Source organism: Cebus imitator, unplaced genomic scaffold (assembly GCF_001604975.1).
Source record: "Cebus imitator isolate Cc_AM_T3 unplaced genomic scaffold, Cebus_imitator-1.0 Scaffold17, whole genome shotgun sequence".
In the NCBI taxonomy this organism is placed as follows: Eukaryota; Metazoa; Chordata; class Mammalia; order Primates; family Cebidae; genus Cebus; species Cebus imitator.
Window position 1 is genome coordinate 9,089 of NW_016107332.1, and position 26,428 is coordinate 35,516.

The 26,428-nt window shown below is 33.2% G+C and overlaps 1 protein-coding gene across 4 annotated transcripts in view; it reads right to left on the minus strand.

Annotated features, from left to right (window-relative positions):
• The window catches only part of LOC108289427 (TBC domain-containing protein kinase-like protein), a 114,151-nt gene that overhangs the window by 8,618 nt on the left and 79,105 nt on the right, over positions 1-26,428 (minus strand). For 3 of the 4 annotated variants that reach the window (XM_017508862.2, XM_037731615.1, XM_017508874.2), the window contains 6 exons: positions 25,462-25,524; positions 23,760-23,886; positions 22,558-22,608; positions 21,238-21,321; positions 9,035-9,120; positions 2,253-4,123 (listed from right to left, as the gene is read on the minus strand). In XM_017508862.2, coding sequence (XP_017364351.2) covers positions 3,986-4,123; positions 9,035-9,120; positions 21,238-21,321; positions 22,558-22,608; positions 23,760-23,886; positions 25,462-25,524 — 549 coding nt within the window. In that variant the 3' untranslated portion in view covers positions 2,253-3,985. Of the gene's footprint in view, positions 1-2,252; positions 4,124-9,034; positions 9,121-21,237; positions 21,322-22,557; positions 22,609-23,759; positions 23,887-25,461; positions 25,525-26,428 lie in introns of those variants that run through there. The other variant, XM_017508856.2, reaches the window with a different exon arrangement.

The following is a 26,428-nucleotide window of genomic DNA, read 5'->3' on the forward strand; positions in this document are numbered from 1 at the left end:
CAATCCCGAGCTGCTAGTGATCAGCCATCTTGGATCTCAAGTTCAAGTTGAATAAATATCTTTAATATAACAGCTCCTAGGTGCTTACCAGAACCTCTTATCAATTAAGGATAATTGAGATTAATAAATAGGTAACATATTCTGTGAGATTGTAATGTCTATTATTTTTCCTTTCTATATTTCTTCCTTTTAAAATCTTATATTTTCACCTTAAATAATTTCTCAGGATATTGGTATAGCTTCATAATATAGCCTGATACATGTAATACATCAAGACACAATAATTTTGAATACCAGGAAGGTTTTAATTAAAAAGAAAAGCAATTTAAGAATCGAGATATTACTAGCTATTTCCTCATTTAATAGAAAGTGAAATCCAATGAAAAGAAATAATACATACTCTAAGTATTTTCTCCAGATCATGAAATTACGTACAATTGTTTTGGTATAGTACTATTCTACACAGTCAGCTAAGTAAATACTGCCCCCTAGCAATATCAAGCAAAAGTAGTGATATTTAGCTTTTAATGAGATCCTTCCATGTGGTCTGGTAATGTCAAATTTAGAACCGTCAGCAGGAAAAACAAAGGCAGTGGGATAATTTTCTTGATTCTGACAAGCAGAAAATTATGTTTTACTACTACAAAGGTAAGTCCCTCTCTACTGATTTTCTTAATCCACCTCCTTTACAAGCATACTATGTTATATATCTTGTCAGAAGTATTTTCATATTTAAATTATTATACGCCTTCTCTGTAATATATATTGACCATATGTTTAATGCTTTGCCATGATCTTCTACATGTATATTAGGGAAACATATATACAGACCCTAAAGAAAAGGATGAGTAAAGATCTGTACTTTGTGACCTAGTAAAGTTATCTCCTTGAACCTTTAGGATCACTGTGAAGATTAGTTAATAAATGTAGTACACCTGGCAGAGGATGTGGCATTTAGTAGACTTACATATAGGAGTTACAATGATCACTCTTATAACAATCCAGAAACTTCGGTAATAAAACAAGTATTTTAACAAGCCAAAGTTTTGGTAAACTCAGTAAGTCATATAACAAAAGATTCACATTTCTTTTTTTTTTTTTTAATTAGGAGAGGTATGAGTGGAAAGTAAAAAGAATAGACTCCTAGGCACTAAAAATATTTCATTTATCAATAAGAATTATTTCATCATTACCAATTAACTATTCTCAACTATGCTTATAAATACTAATAAAAAAAGAAGAATGATGGAGTTATCAACAAGAATAGTACAGTATTAAAATGAATCATCACTATTATGCCATCCTTCATTTTTCTTTTTGTGCCAGCCAAAGTATTGCATCATCTTTCAAGAAGATATGAAAGATGTACAGAGACATCATCATTACAGGTTTTTTGTTGTTGTTTTACGTTTTAATTGAACATAGCTAAGGACTGAGAACTTTCTGTTTTCCACCTTTATTATTAAAAAGAAAAGAGGAAAATGTTTCATAAAATACACACACAAAAAAAATTAGCCAGGCATGGTGGCACACACCTGTAATTCCAGCTACTCAGGAGGCTGAGGCAGGAGAATCACTTGAACCCAGGAGGCAGAGGTTATAGTGAGCTGAGATCACTGCACTTCCTCCTGCCTGGGTGATGGAGTGAGACTCTGTCTCAAAAAAAAAAAAAAAAAAAAAAAAATGAGCACTGGTCTGAGAAGTTCAAGAAACTACCACTGCCTGAGAAACCATGCACATGTCTGTGCGAGGTAACATTTTCTTTATGTCCTTAAACAAGTAAAGAGATTATAAAAATATAAAACAATACCACGATTCCATTTTGGGGGGAAATGTAACTATTTCTCAGAAAAAAAATATGTTATTTTAGTTAACATGCAATGAGTTTGTTACTGTTATTTTTTAATGAATTAATACATAAATATATTTTAAATATCCATAAATATCGATAGATATAACCCATGCAAACAAAAACCCTTTGAGGTCCTCAATAATTTTTCAGAATATAAAGCGGTTCTGAAAGCAAAATATTTGAGAACTGCTGCATTACACCATACTTCCTTTCACCTGTTTCTGGACTGCATAAAGATACACAGATTAGAAACAGATGTGGTGGGTAATGCAAACGAACATTTACTAAATTGGAAAACTTGCTAGATATTTAACTTGTGTGTATAGTTTTGTAGATAGAAAGTACCAAAATATAATTTTATCATACCTGATACTATTAATAGCCACTTTGATTTCTAAGATCTGGGCACTTTCTGAAAAGTAATTAAGCTTCACTACGAGAGAGACTTTAATAAGCTATTTGTATTCAAGGGCCTTAAGGGATCCAATGTCAGCAGAATGGAGTTTGTACTAATGTTGGGGACACCACAGCAGCTACCAGACAAGAGGACACATCCCAGGACTGTTCAGAGAGACTACAACTGGTTAGTGGGACTCTAAGTATGAGATACTCTAAATAGATGGATATTCCTAGCTTTTCCTGTAATTATACATATCTTGATAAAATCTGAAAAGCTCATTGTCCGTATTCTCTTTAGACTAAGATCTAAACTTTCTTTATGTAACAACATAATGAAGGTCGGGAACAAACAAAGGAACAAACACATAAATATTTCAGAGTGGTCTTTTCATATTTTCTATTACTTTAAACTCGGCTGAATATAAAATTTGAAAATGATTGTGATAAGCTTTTAAGTAGTATAAGCATCCTTTCAGATTGCAGTTAAATGACAATGGCTTTACCAGCATATCAAGGAATTCTTTAGCTTTATCTTTAGCTAGGTTGAAAAGGCACACACAGTACTGATACACTCCTTATCATTTTCTCTTAATGGTTACCTGACAACTCTTCATAATTTGCAAGCTGAATACTATTCACAGAATGTCAGGAATAGAATTCCCTTAAGAATGAATCATACTTTCCTGTTCTCATTTTAAATGAAGTCTAGTATATTTTTAAAAGCAGAAATATATACCAAGACAAAAATGATAAATATCAGTCTGGCCCCAATTTTACCAAATCACACTATTCACTCTACTTATATGTAAATCACATAACTACCTTGACTTGTATAATCTAAGCATCACATCAGTGTACAATATTTCTAACTATTCAAGCTTTAGCAGTGCTTAGTATTCAGAGCTCTGTGACCCCGAGCAAATGGAAAAAACCCAGAAATCACAATCTCTACTACAATGGAAGCCTGAATTTCAATGATGAAAGATTAATGAGGGCTTATTTTGATAGGTTTAGTTCTTGAGTTGGAAACTCAGTTTGGTAAATCATTATCAAAGTACCCACTCTTCTCCTTGATGAATCTAGCCTGTACTGTTGTTAGAAGCATAGAACATTACCTCAATAATTATTTTAAAGGTAGAACATTAAAGACGATCACTCAGAATTTTTTTAAAATGCTATATACATAAACTAATAAAATGCAACTAAAAATGTTAATAGTTAGAAACACGTTTTTAAAAGTCCTCCATTTCATCATGCTCCTCCCACAGGTACTCACTGTCAACAATCTCTACATTAAAACATTAAATCTGTTCACAAAATTGAATTTAAAAATGGCCTCATGATTTTTATATTATCCACAGACTTGAGAAACAGCTCAATTTAAAAAAAAAAGATTTCAAAAAACAATTTTTGTATTAAAATTTTAGCTTTGTAAATAATTTTAATTTGCCCACTCTCTGTGACAAGAAAAGAGTCGTAGATGGGACTCTTCTTCAGGTTAAGATATGTTTCCCCTGTTTCTTTTTGTTTGCTCTAAAATTCTTAACAATTGACAGAACCATGATAGAGGGCATTAAGAAGTATATGTAAATTAATTATTCAGAAATGAGTGTAGAGGGATTTTTTTTTTGTAACAATGATTAGAGGATTGCTACTGGCAATCAGTGGCTGGGGGTCAGGAATGCTCAGCATTTGCCATGTGCTGGATATTTCTAACCCACAAAGAATTACTTCCTATCCCATATGACTTAACAATTGTCTCTGAAGACTATTCACACTATTATTGATAGCAGGAGGAGGCAGAAAAATCCCTAGGTAGATGGGGTGAGTCCCTGGTAAAATCCAACCTTTAAACCAAAGACAGTTTAAAGTCTAAAAAACAAGATACAGGTCTCAGATAAATCCACAGACTGGATTAAGAACCTTTCCTTCTGTTTGGCATGCTTTCCTCTGATTGATCCCTACTACTCACCTATTTACATATACCTACCCTTCTCTAATTAGTTTTTCACACTGTTGTGCCTATCTTTGAGTGGTGCCTTTTTTTTTTTTTTTTTTTTTTTTTTTTTTTTTTTTTCTTTTTTTGCATACTCACAAACCAATTAGCACATACACTCCCATTCTGGGCCCATAAAAGCCCCAGCTCCAGCCACATTTTGGGATTACTCACTTTTAGGTGGCAGGAAGACTACACAACTTCAGGTAAGGGGGCTGCCCAACTCAGGCTCCTCTCTCTGCTGAGAGCTGTTCTATCACTCTGTAAAACTCTTTGACTCACTCACTCACTGGCTGTCAGCATAACCTCATTCTTGGACATGGGAAAAGAACTTGGGACCCGCTGAATGGTGAGTGCAAACAAAGCTGTTACCCTGTAGCACTCCCTTCCCACTTGCCGAGCAATGGGAGAAGGAACTGCTGGGCACCACACAACCAATTCATTGGGCTGTGGATGTGAGACTGAAAGAATTGTTAGCATGCTGTAACACCCCCTTTGGTGTTTCAGGGTCACAAGTCCATCCCTGTTCAAGTGCCACAGCATTCCCATCGTCAGACACTGGTTCCCAAGGTGGAAGCAGGTCATTGCATGCCTGGCTCAGCTGTGGGGCAAGTGCCAGATCTGGGCCAGAGCTCAAGCCAAGCAGAGCCTGGCTGGCTGGGTGGGCAGGGTACCTCCCATGGCAAGACCAGGGCCAAGCAAGGCCTGTGCATGGGCATTGCTGGCCACAAAGGTCTCTGGCTGGTGAAGTGGCACTGAAAAAATCCTGTGACACTATATAAATCAGTATTACTTTCGTAGTAATACTGCTATTGCAGAATTTTTTATAAGAACCAATAATGCTCCAGTAATTTTACAAGTAGATCATAATGGGGAAACATAAATAAATACATTATATAATAATTATTGAATTATTGAATAATTCACTCATCCTGCATAGCAGCACACTTAACACCAATGTACTCTCCACTCAGATTTAACAAGTATTAACATTTTGCCACATTTGCTCTAAAATTTTTTAAAACAAAATAAAATATGACCAATACAATAGAAGCCTCTTTTGTACCACTCCTGAATTTCAATCCTTTTAAAATTTATGTTTTATACTTTCTGTAACCTTAATAAGAATTATTTCCTAGATTACAAATATAAATGTAACACTCCAAATTCAGGTCTTCTGGTAAATCTATAATTTATTTTTATGTGCTGTATGAAGTTTGGCTTTCATTTACACTGTCCTCCACATAGTTATTCAATCAGGACCATTAATAATATTTTATTTTCTAATTAATTGTACAGTCATTTCTGTCATATACCACCAAATTCTATACATGGACAGGTCTGTTTTATGTATTCTCTTATATTTGATTAGCTTGTATTAATATCACTAATGTTGTTTTGGTTAATAATTGCCTTTTTAAAAATCTCCTTTGGCCAGTATCTTTAAGTTTTCATATTTATCTCATAAGTACTATAAAGATGGATTTTCAAAAATATCTGAAAATTTCCTTTAATAAGCCATTTAATTAGCTTACATTCTTTCTATGTTCTTTCTGTTTTTATAGGATTAAATGTCTTTTCTTTGTTCTATCCTGCACCCTCCATTGGTTTGGTATAGAAGTTATATATTCTGTTCTTTTCAGGATTATCATTAAATTAATTTTTTTTTGAGACGGAGTCTTGCTGTGTCGTCAGGCTGGAGTGCAGTGGCATGATCTCGGCTCACTGCAACCTCTGCCTCCAGGGTTTAAGTGATTCTCCTGCCTCAGTCTACCAAATAGATGGGACTTCAGGTGCACACAGCCATACCCAGCTAATTTTTTTATTTTTAGTAGAGGCGGGGTTTCACTATATTGGTCAGGATCGTCTTTATCTCTTGACCTTGTGATCCGCCAGCCTCCTCTCAAAGTGCTGAGATTACAGGTGTGAGCCACCACACCCAGCCATTAAGTTAAATTTTTAACAAGCATTATTGAACTTCTGAATTTTTTGTGAGGAGAGACATTTACTGTCCTTTGCTGTGAACTACCTTTTCAAATATGTTCGTAAAAAAACAGTCTTGTTAAACAGAAATAGAATCTCACTTTGGAACAAAGGACAGATTTACTAATAGCCTTAGAAGAAAAAGGCTCTCTCTCGAACAAAGGGAAGGCATATCCATTAAAAAATATATATATAATTCTCTAAGCTGATAGTTTCTCTCTTGTAATCCACTACATACGCAAGCATCATCTAGGTCCTTGATGTTGTCTCCATAGGATTTGAGAGCAAGAGAAATCAACACAAATATGCTAATGTTCATACTGGTTGCTGTCCTGTCAGTGATAAAGTCCTTTGTCTCTGGCCCAGGAATCTTATGTTTTCTTCCAGTACTCAGAAAACAGTAACAGGCTAACTTATTAGCTTTCAAGGAGGGTAAAATCAAATCTCAGATCTGAAAGGTTCCCTGACTTAATGTCTAAATAAAATGAGCATTTTATTTAAATAATGCTAAATCATTAGACACATTTTAACTGATTGCCACCTACTTTTACCTTTCATGTTATTATTTAGAATTTTATTTTCACATTATTAGTCCTTCCCAAATCAGATTTATATATAACAGTCACTGTTTAAACAGATTTATCAACTTGTAGTATTTGATGAGTGATAATATTTAAAGAAGATGGAACAGTGCTTGGTACACAGTAAACATTTAATATGTATTCATATTAATTACGTTTTAACAATACTTTTAGCTCAACATTGTTTCTTACATCATACTCATTCAGAATTCAATTTTCTGATAAACAAAAGTTATTTTTCCTTGCGTGTTTCCTTTCTTAATATTATCTGTGTTCAGGAATATGTCCAGGGATTTTTATCAGATTGTCTTTATAATTCTACACATTATTTTTTAAAGAGATAAAGTGTTGCTATGTTGCTCTGGTCTCAAACTCTTAGCCTCAAGTGATCCTGCTGCCTCAGCCTTCTAAGCACGAGCCACCATACCGTTTCCACACATATTTGTCTACATAAATGTTTTCTGTTTTTGGTTCATTGCTGAGCACAATTTAATTAGGTGCCTTCAAGGAAACTTTTTGAAATCAATTATCCTTTCTTTTAGTCTATGTTTTAGATATTTAGTATCCATTTTTACTCAACAATCTAACACCATTACCAACTTGGCAATTAGCTCCTTGATAGTTTCTTCAACTCTAGCCCTAAGACTGGGTCTAGTATTATTATATTACACCTCATATTTATAATGAAAATGTACTCAGCCTTTTATTTTTATTTTTTAATTTTAAAAATCAGTTTTTATTGATTTTTAAAAATCCTTTAAGTATTTTTCAAATTTAGGTTCATTAAATCAATGTATTAAATGAAGACATTTTCAAGAATAGCACAAAGCATCACATGTAGGAAGCATAAAACACTGTTTTATAACACTTATTTCAGTTATATACACGCACTACACATCACCACTCAAATTTTGTGTGCCCAGGTCTCAATATAAAATGTATTTCTTCCTATGCATTGTAAGAATAAAGTTTTTAAGAAACTGCTTTATAGTACTCTACTAAACATGATCATATTGTGCACCTGGGTCTCAATATAAAATGTATTTCTTCCCATGCATTGTAAGAATAAAGTTTTTAAAAAACTGCTTTATATATAGTACTCTATTAAACATGATCATATAACATAGTTTTAAAATTTTTTCACATCACAAAACTAACACGTTAAATGAAAACAATTAAAAATTGCACTTAAGCCACCTTAGTACCCATAACTCCTGCAACCATATATAGCCATAATTAATATTCTAGAGTATAGCCTTTCAACTTTTCCTATGTATATATGCATATACACTAAATTCTATTTTATGAAAATAAGATAATACCATAATATTGTTTTATAAATTGCATTTCCTACTTTAACAATATGTACCATAAACATTTTGTTTTCTTATCAATAATTTTTGATAAAGCATCCTCCTAAAAAATTATAATTGCTTGAGGGCAGGTGCCTTCAATTTAACTTTTGAATAAGTAATACACTCACACTGTTAAAAAAAATTTATAATGTCAAATATAACAAGTAAATAATTTCCCTTACACCTACACTACCAACTGCAACCCCATCAACAAGCAGGTAACTTTTGTTATTAATTTCTTTTCTTCTCCACCGTTATTTATTATTTTTAATTGATAAATAATAATTGTATATATTTGTTGGATACAATGTGATGTTCTGATACATGTTTATTGAACAATCTTTAAAAACACTTGATTCTATGTGACAAACAACAAATTAGTAACAGGCTAAGTCATTGTATGGCCAACCTTTGATTTTCAATTCTGACTTTTAGCTTGATGTGGACTACAGAGGAAAGAAAAACCAAAATCTATCTAAGGTTCTAAGGTAACATTAAGTAAAACACAGAAGAAGTTACTTTCACTTAAGCATACATCTTGTATATCTTAAAAATTAGGCTTGAATATCATAAAATTGAAGTGAAAAGCCTTCAGAGCATAGTTTAATACAACACTATCACTAATGAGTTTCTCAAAACAATTTGATAGTATCAACTATGTTAAGAAAAATGACATTTTCTTTATTTAAAGTGGGAGTTTGGAAAGTAGCCACAGACTTTCTAACAGAAGGCTATAATTGGTAGCAGTAACTTGTTCAGATACGGCTTCTATGAAAACAAAAATTTTAAAAATACACTTTTGTGCTACTAATTCCGCTTTATTATTATTTTTTTAATCACACGTTCTAATAATGCTCTAAGTACTTACATCTGGAATGAAGCCAATGTCATTGAGATGATTACTCAGCTCTGGATCATGAAATGCAATCATCTGAGAGAAGACAGTCAGATACTCTGAAATAACAAAGTTAGAGACAATCATCATTTTTACACAGTACTCCAAGGACATAATATTCAAATATAGTTTTGTTTATACATTGAATGATATTTAATTTCTCCATAAGAATACTTTAATAGGTAATTTTGTTTTGTTAATACTTTAATTACTTGCTGCTAATTATTAAACAAGTATACCAAAAAACTGTCATAATCTATTTTCTACCTTCAAAGTTATCGGTTCATTTCTTGAGTCACAAATTGTACCCATGATAAATCATGTTTTCCTGTTAAACTCTACAAGTATATTTTCTCTAGTAATATTAAATCTGCTTTGTATTTGTTGAATGTTCATAAAGTGTACAGATCCTTAAATAAGGGAGAACATTTATAAGCTGTCAAAATGGAATAATTATGTTTCAAATTTGTTTATATATACAGATAAAATATATGCATCTGTTCCAGTTCTAATTTATTTCCATCTAAGGCTTAACAATTGGCATATTTAGGAATAAGAATTAATGCCATATTTAATCAGAAAGTAGGGATACAGCAGGCAATTAAAAATATCTTTTGTTGATTCTAATCCTATTACAATTCATAGAGTTCAGTTGAAATATGAGGAATATGTTCTCTTCACTTTTTTTCATTCTTTCAAAAATTAACTGTTCTTGCCAGTTTACTTACCATGTGCTAATCTAAACAAGATGGTGCTAACAATCTACTCAAGGGCAAATTACTATTACATTTTTACTAATTAAAAAACCAAGATTAATACACATTTCAATCAGCTCAACTTTTTTTTTTTAAATATAGACTGGGTTTTGCTATACTGTCTAGGCTGGTCTCCAACTCCTGGGCTCAAGCAATCCTCTCGTCTTCACCACCCAAAGCACTGAGATTACAGATGACAACCTCATTTTTAAAAAAATTGAAATGACAGTAACATCATAAAATTTTTCCTTGAATAATCACAACTTTCTCCTACAGTAAAGTAACATCTATTTTTAAAACCAATTATTTGGTGAAAATATTCTTCAAAAAATAATATCTGCCTTGCTTTTTCAGTTTAACTTTTAATATTTCAAGAGACAGTACTAAATTCTTGATAGTCCATCAGTACAAGTAGTCTTCCCTTATTTTTCTCAAATAAAACTTTGCCTCTAATGATCATATGAATTTTATAGATAATATGGTTTGGCTGTGTCCCCACCCAAATCTCAACTTGAATTGTATCTCCCAGAATTCCCACATGTTGTGGGAGGGATGGGGTGTGGGGTAATTTGAATCATGGGGGCCACTCTTTCAGGTGCTATTCTCATGATAGTGAGTAAGTCTCATGAGATCTGATGGGTGCTTCAGGGGTTCTGCTTTGCTTCCTCATTTTCTCTTGCTGCTGCCATATAAGAAGTATCTTTCACCTCCTGCCATGATTCTGGGGCCTCTCCAGCCATGTAGAACAGTAAGTCCAATTAAACTTCTTTTTCTTCCCAGTATTAGGTATGTCTTTATCAGCAGCATGAAAATGGACTAATATAATAGGTATTTGCCTATAAGCAAATATTTTATATGTCACATATCCTATACAGAAGAGCTTCAGGGCAAAAAGAAAAAAAGATGAGGCGCTATATTCCATGACAAAGCCGACTTCCTCATTTAATGTGAACTTTTACCCATGCAGGATTAAAAAAAAATACTCAAGTAATACTTTTTCTTGACCTGACTTTCATTCTATTGCAATAGAACACATTCTATCTGTCCATTGTCTCACCTTTTTCCTCTCTGAACAAAAAAGGTTCAATTTACATCAGCTTCAAGAGTTACAGACCAAAGTGAACACCCAAAATATATCTGAAGAGCCCAGGAAATTTCTGGGTTTAACTTTTCTTTAGCTTTTTAATTCTTCCTTCCAATTAGTGATGGTGTGTTTACAGTCCAATTTTCTCAGAAACCAGAGAAATGTAATATCAATAATCATAAGTGTTCAACTGTATATCAATGAAAGCATATAGTTATTAACTTCTAAAAAGCATGCTTCATTTTAAAACAGAAATTCACACCCCAGGCAATTTTCTACAGCTATGCTCCAGTTTATTAAATATCATTCTTATTTGAGCCTGATAAAAATAATTACTATGTAAAATTACATGGCTAATTAAGGACCCATTGAAGAAATCTAATCCATCATGAAAATATGGTCCTGCCACCATGCACAGCTAATTTTTGTATTTTTAGCAGAAACGAGTTTTTGCCATGTTGGCCAGGCTGGTCTCAAACTCCTGACCTTAAGTGATCCACCCACCTCGGCTCCCAAAGTGCTGGGATTACAGGTGTGAGCTACCGCACCCAGCCAACACTGATGATTGGATTTATATGTTATAACTGCATACACATATATACACACACACAAAGAAATAAAATATATAAATTTATTTTATGTATTATTAAAAATTATACATTATATGTTCTTTTATATATGCAAATATAATTTGTAAAACTAATATAAGTTTTGGTTGCTCAGGACATGCTTTCAAATGAGATAACAGTACGGCCTGTTATATTTAGAAAGACTTTTTTCTCTAAAGAGAGCATCATGAGATAACTGATGAAATCTGCTCAATGTAGTATTCCAAGTTACTTCAAAAAAGCATTCAAAAGTCCCCTAATATAAATTTTTAAAATATCAAAATAAATGCATGCCTTTTGATTTGTAAATCAAAATGAAAGAATTTTAGAATAGCTACAAAAACAAAGAAACAAACAAAACCCAGACCAATGGTCAAAATAAAACAAAGGATTCCATGGAATCATGGAATCTTGACTCTTTTTAAGGAGATATTAAAATGTCGTTAAAACTCTGTAATTGACATGGACACAAAGAAGACTCCAGAACCATTTGAGGGAGGAAGGTGAGAGGAATGAGACAATAGAAAACCTACCTGTCAGCTACTATGCTTATTACCTGGGTGATAAAATAATCTGCACACCAAACCTCCATGATATGCAGTTTACATATATAACAAACCTGTGTATGTACCCTGAACCTAAGTTAAAAAAAACACTCTCTAATTGTGATTTATACTATATAATGAAGATATGAATCTAGAGTCTTAACTTCAAAAATAGTATTCGCTAACCTACGTGTGACCTATAAAAAAGAGACATGCTTTTCTTTAAAAAAAAAAATAAAGTTCTTATAAAATTTCCCATTTAAGCTTCAAGGGAAGTTTATTATATTTCTGTACAAAATCTATCTAATATAAATTTTCTACATTTTATATTTGTAAAACCTTATACCTTTTAATTTTTGCAATGAAATATAAAATGAAAATAAATTGTCGTCTTCCCTAATTGCTCTGCATTAAAAATTGTTGTTACTCTTCTTTAAAACAGCTTAATTATATACATTAACATGACAATCCCCAATAAATTTATTATAAGAATTTTATATAACACCATATTTTTGTGCAGCTGTTTATAAATAAACCATCTGTTTTCCCCCAAAAATTCAAAAAATATATGCAGAAACAAAATTTCAGAAATTTTGGATATGCTAATATGCATATATGGATATCCTTATTTTTTCCCTTCTGGAAAGTTTTTCAGTTTTCACTCTTTTAGCTGGGATAAGAAAATGAAAGGTGATGGGTGAGATTTAAAGCAAATATTTCCCTCAGCTCACATATCAGAAACAGTGTCCTCAATTCTGTAACTGTCTGTTGTCTTCCAGCAGACTACTAGTCTATCCTGAAGATGACAAATATAGATAGGTTGGGAGTCACATATCTGCTGTCAACTGAGAATGTGCCCAAACGAAACCATTTGGTGACATGTTGACTCACTGCACTCAAAAGAAGCGTTATTTTAATGCAAACGAACCTAAATTATTCCCATTACAAAGTTTTCTACTGTAAAATCTGGCCTATCTAGTAAAGGCACAAAAACAAGCACCAGATTTTATAACTAAGTGAGAAAAAGGGATTCAAAAGAAGAGAAAGGAAAGAGAAAAGTAATCTTTAGGGCTACATTTATGAACCACTTTATTTCCTTCTCACATATCTTGCTCTAGTTAAAAGAACAACCTACAAACAAGCCCACTTAATAGTTACCATAATATGTCTAGTAATGGTAGAACATTTACTGTTTCAGGAAAAATCTCCTTGGTCACATGATATAGGATATTCTCAAAAATCACAATACTGTACACTACAATCTCCAAATATATCATTAAAGTCATTATGGCAAAGATGTACACTAAGTTGCACATATATTAAAAATAATGGAAAAAACACAACTGCTTTTGCACCAACCTAACACAATGCACTACCTTACTAAATAAACTTTAGAGTGAAATTGCATATTCTCTCTCTCTCGTTGTTACTGTTTGGTGAGAAAGAAGATTTTTTTTTTTCCTTACCTCTGACAACTGGACAACTGGACTTTAGACTTTGTATGTCTCTCTTCCTCTTTCTCCTTCCAAGAATTACTGAATATATATGTATAGTATAAACTTATCTCCTAGTTTGCCTGCGAGAATCCCAGTTGTCACCTGTAGACCCAGCATCTGGTACACTGCTCCTTTTAACTCTCAGAAACATCCCAATTTAGTTATATAGTCACTCTAGCTATCTGTGGTACTATATTAAATGTTAGGAACATCACAGTGAAAAAGATACCATTCTCTCCCCTCAAAGGTTTTAGAAAGACATACAGGTAAACAGAAAATTGGGGAAATTTTCACTTAATTTTATTTCCCAGATTGACATGGTAACAACATCTTCCAAGTGTGAATATACCTTGGTTTTATCAAACACTACAAGAGTATGTTTACATGCTAAATTTTCATTGATTAAATGTAGGCTGCCTTGTTCCTCACTAGGCTGAAGCTGCCTTTTCTCAATAGCCTAAAGCATACCTGTACTGCAAGTTATAAACTTGTTTTCCAGTACAGCTGAAATGCTAATCAGTAGACTTCAAATTCCTCCATCTTTTTCCATACAATTGGCATTCTAAGATTCTGAACCTTAGAATAATTTTAGTAATCTTAGATAATCTCGACAGCCAATCCTGAGTTAATTAGTACGTTATTTTTAAATGTTCCCATGTATTGGTAGTTTGTCAACTCAATAGCAATGTTGCTAGTGATAATTTGATAGGACCAAGAAAATAAGAAATATTCATTTAGGTCAGAAGGTAATTCAATTTATTATATCATAAAAATATCTGTAGGTAAGAAGTGAATAGAACTAAGTTTTTTTTTTTTAAAAAAAAAAAACAGGATACCTTGATTAAATTGATCATTTTTCTACTGATCTATAAGAGGTAAAGCATTTTCGAGTCTCATGAATATATATATAATATTTTAGAAAAAACTTTAAAGTAGAAAATGTTTTAAGTTCTAATGAGGATGGAGACCCTTAATCCTATTAAGCCTCTAAAAGCCCTTCTCCCTAGACTTCTACATTACATTTCAATAGGAGAAGTAAAGGCTGGCAGACCCAGGCGTCACCCTTAATCACACTCCCGTAGGTTGCAGGCATGGTATGGAGGAATCTTTCTGGAAGGCATTGTTTTTACTTAAACATGATCAGACCCCCGCTCAAATCACGTACCCCACGCCTACTTCACGGATCAAGACCCTTTCACATATAATTTCTAGAGTTGTAAGCCTTTAAAAGGACAAGGATTTTCTTTGTTGGGGAGCTCAGTTGCTAGGCATCTATGCCGCTGTAGCTCCTGGGCTGAATAAATCACCACTTGCTTCCCAGTTTGGTATCTGAGAAGTTTGTTTGTGGCTGTTCCTATTTCATTATTAGTGTATAGTAACAAAAAGTTTTTTGTTTATTGTTTTTATTTGTTTTTTGCTTTTTTCCAAAAAGCAATTCAAGTTGCTATTGAACACAGAAACTTTTAACTTCTGGAAAGGTAATTCAAAGATTCAGTTAATATGCATTTATATGCATTTCTATAATTAGCTTTTAAATTGATTAGTTTCTTATATATGACTTAGGATTTTCCCAAAATTTGTTGAGAAGAAAGTGTACATGTGATATTTATGCCAACCAAAAATCAATTACTACTTTGAAGTGTAAAATTTAAAACTCTACAAAATAGGGGAAAAACATTGACAGAAAGGAAACCAACAAAATGAGAGCTGAATATTTCTAATTCTAAGCCTAAAATAAACACTTTGAAGAAAAATAAACCACTGTTCAAACTTTAATAACCAATAATCAGTGTGCTGTTTCAGCTCCTTCTTTAACTTTCCATCTCTCTTTCCCACCCATCAGACCCCATCAGAGCAGAATTTGATTAGTGGCTATTTTATAAACCCATTTTGCACTCTTACTTCAGTCCTCTTCCTTGTGCCCTGTCTTAAGAATGTCTTTACCTATTCTCACCAGTGAAATTCATACCCAAACTTCAAATTCATCAATATCTTTTTATGAAACCTTTCCAGAATAGTGTCTCTTCTTTTTGCTACCACATACAAGAAAATTAAAACCCCCTCAACTTCTTGCTCGGCGCTAACATAATAGTACGTATACTTGTCTCCTGGACTTATAACAAGTCATTTTCACATCCATTTACCAAACATATTATGAAATTCTTTGGGAAAGAAATAAATATTTATTGTAAGAATCTCAATTCTGTAAGCAGTGTGACATAGTAAAAAGCCCCATAAAACTGGATACCTCAACCACACCTCAGCTTTCTGTTGAAACTGCTCTCCATAACCCAAAGGTGAATAAGTAATTAAGGACTATAATCGCCACCTTACCCAGACAAAGTGTAAACAAATGCTAATCTTGACTTTTGTGAATCACTTAAGTAACAACCAGAATGTCAAAAAAGACCTCTGGCCCTCAGAATGTCCGGAGCCCCTCACCCCATCTTCGCCCAGGAATCCACTGGAATGTCCGGAACCCTCTCACCACCACCCTCGCCCCTCTCCCTCACGCCCAAGGTGATTTTTACGGGCATAAAGCAGTCTTGACACCCTCCTTTCGGGGCCACAGGTTGAAGAGATGCGAGTCCTCCGTGGCCGCGGGCAATAAAGACCCTGCAATTTGGCATACTTTTGTCTTGGTGCTGACTTTCTGTGCTCGGTCCAGTACAACACAGTACTTGATATGACACAGTGTCAGTACACTTATGTGCTGAAAGACTAACTGAAACTTTTTTCTTATATAACATATAAGATCTGGCTCTATCACCCAGGTTGGAGTGCTGTGGCACAATCTCAGCTCACTGCAACCTCCACCTCCTGGGCTCAAGCTACCCTTCTACCTCAGCATCCTGAGTAGGTCAATATAAAAATTGGACAAATGATTTAAAACACCTTGTCTACTGATTATTTTTTCATCATAATATTCTAGAACATTTATGGTGGCTTTAAAGAAGTTCAAAATTAAAAAGCAATTCAGGATTTCTAATGCAATTTCATAGAAATCATAACTGAGGAAATTATTAATACTTAGAAAACCAAGCATTAAATAATCGTTGAGAGGTCTTTTAATTATAATGTTAGATGTTAAATGCATTACTGATAAATTGATCAAACTAAATGGTCATTTTTGGTCTTTCTGATAAGTCTCTCTAAATTCATCTTACATGCACTATAGTACTGAAATTAATAAATTAAACAAGATATTGTCTTGCATATCTGTATAGTATGCCTTTTAAAAGTGTGTTAAGGCTAGGTGCAGTGGCTCACACCTGCAATCCCAGCACTTTGGGTGGCAGAGGTGAGTGAATGGCTTGAGCTCATGAGTTCGAGACCAGCCTGGGCAACACGGCCAAACTCTGTCTCTACAAAAAAATACAAAAATTAGCCAGATGCAGTGGTGCATGCCTGTACTCTCAGTTACTCAGGATGCTGAGGTAGAAGGGTAGCTTGAGCCCAGGAGGTGGAGGTTGCAGTGAGCTGAGATTGTGCCACAGCACTCTGACCTGGGCGATAGCGCCAGATCTTGTCTCAAAAAACAAAGTTGTTACAAAAGTCTGTAATTAGAAAGTGTGGAAATTTGTCTTTTTCATATTGGAAATTCATTATTAACGTACAATGTATGTATCTGAGATATGAAACAGTGGAAAAATAAAATTTTGGAGGAATATAGCCAAATAGAAATCAATATAACAAAGCTGTCTAATATGGTCCTTTAAGAGCTGGCCATCTAGGAAGGCATCATCTAGCCATCTAAGAAAGAGTCTAATCAGCTCATAAGTCTTGTTTTTATTGCTTATTTGAGGATTCCCCAATATTTTCATCTTTCTAAAGTATAGAAATTTAGCCCAACATTGTATATTCATTGGGGCCAACAAACTGGGAAAAAGATGATATCTGGGCTTTTATATTTGGAAAGTTCAGGAAACATTACAGTTTCATGTTAGCTTTGAAACTAACAGCACTATATTGCTGAAAACTTTAATGATTATCAAATTTCCTTTTATATTGCACAAATACTAACCTGATTATTTGTCTTTGGTCACTATCTGACAGATTATATTGCATAGCGTCTGAAATCTTCTGATGTTACCCAAAGTTTAATTAAATCCACCAATTTTTCTATTAACTGAAGCCTGAAAGAGTACACTATAAATTCTACAATAAACCTCACTGATAAGGTTAAGAAGGAAGCTATTAGAAAGAATGGGACACATCGTTCTTAATAAGGTACAGGATACAGCATTATAGAATATTACTTCACAAATTATGAAGAAGGTGTAACATGGTACTTGACGTCAGTGACCTTATTAAGATAATCTATAAGCAGAAATCAACTTCCACTATAAAATGCACTCCTCCTTATTAGAAAAAGTCAAACCAAAAAGCTGTACCTTCTAAAGATCTTTCTCAAATTAATCTCAACTTTATACAAGTCCACACTGTAGAAAATGTGCAAAGCATTGGGCATATCCATGTCAAACTAAATGATTTCAAAATAGAAAAGCCAATGGATTTTGCATTTTAAAATTAACATACAGACACTGGATCATTATTTGATTTTCTAACAACCATCTACACTGTAGACACAGATATATAGGAATAAACACATGATTCAATTTGCTTGTGAACACAAAATTTTAAAAAGTTTTCATTCCTTTTCTCTATACCTCAAGGTAAATGATGCTGAAAAAATAAATGTTTTTATGTGCTAAACTATTTATCCACATTCTTTTCCTTCTACTTTTAGCTTTGTTTCTTTTAGTTTAAATTTTCCTTTCTGCTTCCTTTCTAATTATTTTCTCATTATATCGACCCCCAACATTCTAATTTTATATTCATTTCTAACAAAGTAAAATTATTACTAATTGAGATCCCACTTACTCAAAATTTTTGATAAGTCAAATACAACATCTGGTATTCCCACCTCATTTATGAAAACTGGTTGAATTATATAAAACCATAATAATATATATAACACAGTATCAGGTTCAAGTTGTTTAAAATTAAGCAGGAAGAATTATATATAGTTAAAAACAAGTTAAAACAGATATCTGATAAGCGTCATAGAAACAGTAATTGAGAGTGAACAGCTTTGTAGTCTGTTCTAAAAGAATAAAAAAAACATTCCCTGCCCTTAAAATATAAAGAATCTTGTTGAAAAGATATAAAACAGTCTATAATGCCATAATAGTAACACTGGCAAAAAACAGTACTCATAACAGTAATGTTAAGAAATAAATAGCACTTATTGAATATTGCCATATACCAAGAATTTACATATTATGTTTAACCTTTACAACAGTATTTTTATTGTAGATATGAAAAAATGATACCTACAGAACTTAAATTATTTGTCCAAGATTACACAATAAGTAGTAAAGCTTAAATCTGAAATACTTATCTATTTTAAAAGTATGAGTTTTCTTGTTTTGTTTTCAATTTTTGTGGGTACATAGTACGTGTATATATTTATGGGGTAAATGAGACACATTGATATAGATATGCAACGCATAACAAACACATTCAGGAAAAATGGGGTATCCATCACCTCAAGCATTTTTCATTTGTGTCAAAAACAATACAATTATATGCTCTTAGTTATTTTGAAATGTACAACTAAATTATTGACTATAGTCACCCTGTTGTGCTAGCAAATACTAGGTCTTATTCATTCTTTTGGTTACTTTATTTTTACTCATTAACAATGTGTATCCTCCAAGTCCTACCCCCCACTGCCCTTCCCAACCTGTAGAACATCATTCTACTCTCTATCTCTGTAAGTTCAAATGTTTTGATTTTTAGATCCCACAAATAAGTGAGACCATGTCAAGTTTGCCTTTTTGTACCTGGCTTATTTAACATAATGACCTCCTGTTCCATCCATGTTGTTGAAAACGACAGGATCTCATTTTTTCTTATGGCTGAATAGTACTCCATTGTGTATAAATGCTACATTTCTTTATCCACTTGTCTGTTGATGGACATTTAGGTTGCTTTCAAAGCTTGGCTATTGTGAACAGTGCTGCAATAAACATGGGAGTGCAGATATCTCTCTGATACTGATTTCCTTTCTTTTGGGTATATACCCAGCAGTAGGAATTCTGGATCATATGGTAGGTCTACTTTTAGTTTATTGAAGAACCTCTAAACTGTTCTCTGTAGTGGTTATACTAATTTACATTCCCACCAACAGCGTATGAGCGTTCTTTTTTCTCTACATCCTCATCAGCATTTGTTATTGCCTGTCTTCTACATAAAAGCCATTTTAACTAGAGTGACATAGTATCTCATTGTAGTTTTGACTTGAATTTCTCTGATGATCAATGATGTTGAGGACCTTTTCAGAGCCTGTTTGCCATGTGTATGTCTTTTTTCGAGAAATGTCTAATCAAATCTTTGACCTATTTAAAATCAGTTAGATTCTTTTCTACACAGTTATTTGAGCTTCTTATATATTCTGGCTGTTAATCCCTGTCAGAGTGTCTGAATATATACAGCCAGAATATATAAGAAGCTCAAAGTTGTCTCCTCACTTTGTCGATTGTCTCCTTCGTTGTTGAGAAGCTTTTTAACTTGATGTGATCTCATTTGTTCATTTTTGCTTTGTTTGCCTCTTCTTGTAGTGTATTAATCGAGATATCTTTGCCCGGACCAACATCCTGGAGAGTTTTTCTGATGTTTTCTTATAGTAGTTTCATAAATTGAGGTCTCAGATTTAAGACTTTAATCCACATTGATTTGATTTTTTTGTATGTTGACAGAGATCGTGTTTCATTCTTCTGCATATGTAGATCTAATTTCCTCAGCACTATTTATTGAAGATGCTGTCTTTTTTCCAGTATATGTTCTTGTAACCTTTGTCAAAAATGTGTTCACTATAAGTGTAATGATTTCCTTCCAGGTTTTCTATTCTGTTCTACTGGTCTATGTGTCTGGTTTTATGCCAGTTTCATTTTGTTTTAGTTACTATAGCTCTTCAGTGTAATTTAAAGCCAGATAACGTGATTCTTCCAGTTTTGTTCTTTTTGCTCAGGATAGCTGTTCTGTCCTTAGCTGTTCCATATAAATTTTAGGATTATTTTTTCTATCTAAATGTGCATATTTTTAACTTCAATTATATTGCTTCCAAAAAAGAGTTCAGGAAATTGAAGTAAAAATTTGAATGTGGCTAAAGTTGTCCTGAAAGAATTCATAAACAGGTCATGCTATGATGTTAACTCTTAAGAAGGAGGTATATTTTAGGAAAGTTTAAGAAAGAGGGAGCATATTTTGGGTATGCATGCATGGGAATTGGGACAAATGAGAAGTGTTTCTAATATTCTGCTTACACAATTAAACATTTAAACTTTTTACTAATTCACAATGGACTTGTTCGATGGTGAAGCTTTTTGTGAGCAATTTTAATTTGTGAGAGAAACAAATAGCAGTCTCTTATTTTCTCAAACTAGCATGCCTGCATTTGAACTGAACTGAGATCAGACATCAAATATCCATTAGAAAAATACCATAATTCTTTGTAGATTTGGAGGAAAGACGGAACTTTCTCATATCTTTTTATGGGCTTCATTGGATGAACCATCATCATTTCGGGGGTCAAAATCATAAATTTAATCAAGTATTAAATCAGCACACCAGTATATATCAGTAGTTTCCCTATAAAAAGACATGGAAAGACGTTTGCTTACCTTGTATTACATGGGAGTTGTCTTTTAAGAAGAAGTTATACAGGTATTTGGGAATAAAAGCAGACATACACGCATAAGCCAAGGCTAAAAGAGAATAAGGCAAAAGCATGTAAAAAAATTAGTTAACACGGTAGATGACCAGCAGTAATGCATTCACTTAGCACATATTCCTTGAATCTACTATTAAATAACAGTTACGATAGCAAGTGGTAGAAAAACAAAATTAAGAGATAAAAGCCTCTATGCTTTAAAACAGAAAATATTTTAGACAACAAAAGTAATTCTATAACTTCAATTTCAAACTAGTGTGGCAATCATTATCACACAATAATCAAAACTTTTATTACCTAAACTTCTTTAAATTTCTAAGCATAATCATTATTAATAAGTTATACAGACCTCATGATCCTTAATTGCTGCTGATGTAAACAAGAGTCTATGAACTTTGGATTTAGGAACAGTAGTTTAATCCACATTTTCAAAAACAGACCCCTTACTGTGCGTGGATCAGTATGAGTGATAATTGGCTATGCCTACCTAAACACAGTAAAAACTCTAGTCTAGATTAATGAGTGAGAACATCAGAGAACAGTGTATTTAATAACAATTCAAAGAGTAAAATTTCATTTCTCTGCAATCATGCTATTTCTATTTAATTCCAGAAATCTATGCAAATTCTGTCATGAATATCATCTAGACATTCAAGCTATATATGGTAACACAGTCTACATGTGATTTCAGGGATTGGAGTTATTTAAATTTAGTATTTATTGAAAAGCCTACAATAACAAAGTTATTGCAGAAGGGCAGGAAAAATAACCTGTCACTGAAAAAACGCTGTCAAAAAACGATTACAACGTTAGTATATAAGTAACTAGAATATAAGATAGACACAAGATAAATTTTCATAAATACAAAGTGCTTTATGGTCTCAAGAAGGAGAATAAGCAAAGTCTTCATTAAGGAAGAGGTATATGCAATGATTATAGGCTTTGGAGATACAAGATCACAGAAAAGTGCCACCATAACTGATTTCTTTACAAATTCTTTAGAAAGTATACTTAGACAAAAATTAATCTCTAAAGAATTTAGAAAAATCAACTTCCACTAAATTCCTAGTAATAGCTTTAGCACAACTGAAACTATCCAGTAAAAAATTAACCTTTCACCTCTCTAAAATGGGTCTATAATAGATTATTTCACAGAACTCTACCAGGGAGAGAATAAGAACCTTAAAACAAAATCAAAAACCTTGCATGTCTGAATCAAATATTTTAGAATATTATGAGAAATTATTATTTAAATGATAAAGAGGCTTACCTTCATTATTGAAGTTTAGATAAAGGAATGGAGCACAAAGTGAGTCAAGACCTAACGCAGAGGGGTTGGGAGAAAGAAGTCAAATAAATATAATCCAGTAGAATTGAAGATGTATACCTTATTCAGTTATTTGCATTACATCCACGTAGATTAAACATTAGAAGTATTATTCATCCAGAAATATGTTACTTCATGAGTTACTGTGGGGAGTGATAGTGTAGCACACAGTATATGTTCAATATAAATCAGTTATTATTATTATCCATATTATTATAAATTGAAAAGAGAAATACAATAATAGAAAAATGTAAGAATGTTACAATGCTTTGGATATCGTTCCATCTCTGACCCTAACTGTGTAACCTTGGTAATTACTTAACATTTTCTAGCATACTTTCTCATCTAGGAAACGGAGTTTTGCCTATGTTCTTTTTCTTTGGAATTACTAAAAAAAAAATTTTTTAAAAATTGTGAAGTGAATTCCAAATATATGACATTTCTTCTACTGATAATAATGATGTGCATGTGCTGTCATGCTGAAAAAACGTACATAAATCTACCTTAAATTATTAGGAGGGTATAGAATAGTTCTCAAATACACAGAACTAAGGAAAATAATAGCTATATTTTAACTATGGCCAGTAAGAAATAGAGAATTGAAATATAAAAACAGCTACTTATAACATTAAAAAAATAGGGCTATAATGGGTTTCTCATTCTTTATCAAACACAAAAATAATAATGGCAAAGCTAAAAATAAAGAATATGAACCATTAATGATATGAGGGAAAAAAGACAATAAATAAAATGAGGACTATAGGGTGATAGCCTATTTTTAAGCCCTAATAGCCATGATAAGTATAAATTAGAAATCATTAACTGTAAGAATCTCAACTAGCCCCAAATGATTTAATAAGTTGCATAAGCATTTTAAAAATGTATCCACAAAGATAATTCCAAATATTCTTTCTGCTTTGCTAATAAATTTGCATGTTAAATATTATGTGTTTAAATGATATCTACTAGGATTTATACAAAGATTTTTTTAAATGTTTGCATGTAAACCTCTCAAAAAATGAATTGGAGCTTTAATATTGAATTTTCCCAAAGACAAGGATGTTTAGATACTTTAATTTTTTAAATGTCAGTTATGCAACAATCTTCTAATATTCCAGAAGAGTTTTAGTAACTAAAAGAGTTACCTTGCCAATACACAAGATCAGGATGAGACACTACCCAGGCTTTTAATACACGCCGAAATTTTGCATGACCTTCTGGTGATGATAACAGTTCATCGTACTGATGACAGCGAGGAATATCCACTTCAATCTGTTAAAATAGCAAAGCAATAAGCTGAAACAGTAATTGTATAATTAGCAATAAATCCTTAACTCTTATTCATTAAATAAGGAAAAGCAGAAGCTATAATATGAATTTCACAACAGACCAACTTCTTAAGTGCCTAATTTTTTGCATTTTTTAATTGATCTTATAAAAACACTAAAGAAGTTGCACAAATACTTAACCAGGAAAAACAGACCATTTCTTCTGAAAAGGTATGTGTTAATATACTTTTCAAAAACATTTTCCTTTATAATCTAGTCTAAATGAAGGACAAATTTTTCAGATGAAGAAAGATAACATTTTTAAAAAGGTAACTTGGCCCTTTTGCGGCTATCACTGAAGTGGGAGAGGCCAAAATGAAATTCAATCCCTTTGTGACGTCTGACCGAAGCAAGAATTGTAAAAGGCATTTCAATGCACCTTCCCACATTTGCAGGAAGATTATGTCTTCCCCTCTTTCCAAAGAGCCGAGACAGAAGTACAACATGCGATCCATGCCCATCTGAAAGGATGATGAAGTTCAGGTTGTACGAGGAAACTGTAAAGGTCAGCAGATTGGCAAAGTAGTCCAGGTTTACAGGAAGAAATGTGTAATCTACATTGAACGGGTGCAGTGGGAAAAGGCTAATGGCACAACTGTCCCCATAGGCATTCACCTCAGCAAGATGGATATCACCAGACTAAAACTGGACAAAGGCCACAAAAAGATCCTTGAACGGAAAGTCAAATCTCGCCAAGTAGGAAAGGAAAAGGGCAAATAGCAGGAAGAAACAATTCAGAAGATGCAGAAATAAAGTAATTTTATGTACAAGCTTTGATTAAAACTTGAAACGAGGAAAAAAAAAAGGTAACTTGACCTAAAGTCCTTTAAGGTATTGTTCTTACTAATTTATAAGCATAAGAGTTATGCTTTCTCTAACAATAGATTATGAGTTATGAAATCTCTAACAACAGATTGTGTCATTGCACTCCGGCCTGGGCAAGAAGAGTGAAACTCCATCTCAAAAAATAATAATTATAATAAATCCTTCTTCCCCGTCAACACTTGTCTCAATGATTGGATTTCTGTAAGGCAAGCAATGAGACCTAGACTGAAACCCTAGTGTTCGGTAACAAAGTTTGGTTACCCGACCAGGAATGTCTTGCTTGTGGTTCAGCTGCCACAGGCTGGAAGAGTTACAGAAGCCCTCCCAAGCCTTTGCTTGACTATCTTTGGCCCACAGGTTGGCTTTGGGCTCTCTCTGTGGGCCCACCCCTGATGGCCCCAACCGCATTCCTGATTGTCTAGGAAGACTTTGCAATTTGACATGTGCATTTAGACAATCTCGGCCCCCAGAATGAGAGCAGACCTGAACCCAACCCACAGCTTGCAGCCCAGTTCAGTTGAACCTGACTGACCCACAGATCCTGGAGCAAGAATAAAGAGTTGGCATTAAAAAAAAAAAATGTATATAGCAGCATTTATGTATTCATGAGAGAAAGAGGCTTTCGTCATGACCCTTCCTAAACTTTAAATTTGGCAGAATTATCTTAGATTGTTTAACAAAACCTAAATCATACTTGTCTATCTGTAGGAATTGGAGTGTCTTTATCAATTGCATCGTACTTGGCATGAATAGCTCCCTGAAAAAAAAAAAATAGAACATATATTAATTTATCATATCTTTAATACAACTAGTAATATAAAACATCTATTTTTTACATTTAACTTTGGAAACCCACCCAACTACATGTAAACACATTCAAACCCAACATAGACCTCATTTTAAGAGAAATTCTCTGTGTTTTTGACAATCTGTGATGAAGGTCTGTGATAAGTGACAACTTGTCATTTTGCTGAGGCAAACTCTTGAATTATACATATGAGAACATAAATGTTGTGGATGAATTACTTAGCGAGTAAGTATGTTTGGCCAGCCTCCCAGCCCCTACAACATAACACAACCTTGTTATGTTATGTCTGTAATTACATGATAGAATCATTAGGGCCTAACAGGATCAATTACATTTTTTAGTTACACTGTTAAAAATTAGAAATAACTGAATAAACTACTACAAATTTTGGTCATGTTCTACAGGACCAAGCAAGAAAAAAAATTATTATTCTGGCTTATTATCATGGTAGAGAAAAAGCCAGTAATTAGAGATCAACCTCTGATATCTGCTATGTCACCTTCTTTGGGATATTCATTTAATGAGAGTTGGACAACCTGATACCTGATGTCCTCTTCGACTTCAGCATTATACTGTTCTACAAATCTAATGATAAATGTATGATATTGAACAATAAGCATTCTTATAGAGTAACCAAACTCAAAGGTATTTGTAGACTCTTACCAAGGGAATCAAAAATGAAGAAAGGAAATTCTTCAAACAGAAGACTGAAAAGGATTAAAAAAAGTGGAGGATTCAAAAAAATTTTTTTTAGAGACAGGATCTTGTTCTATCACCCAGGCTAGAGTGCAGTAGCACAATCATGGTTCACTGGAGCTTCAAACTCCTGGGATCAAGTAATCCTCCTGCCTCA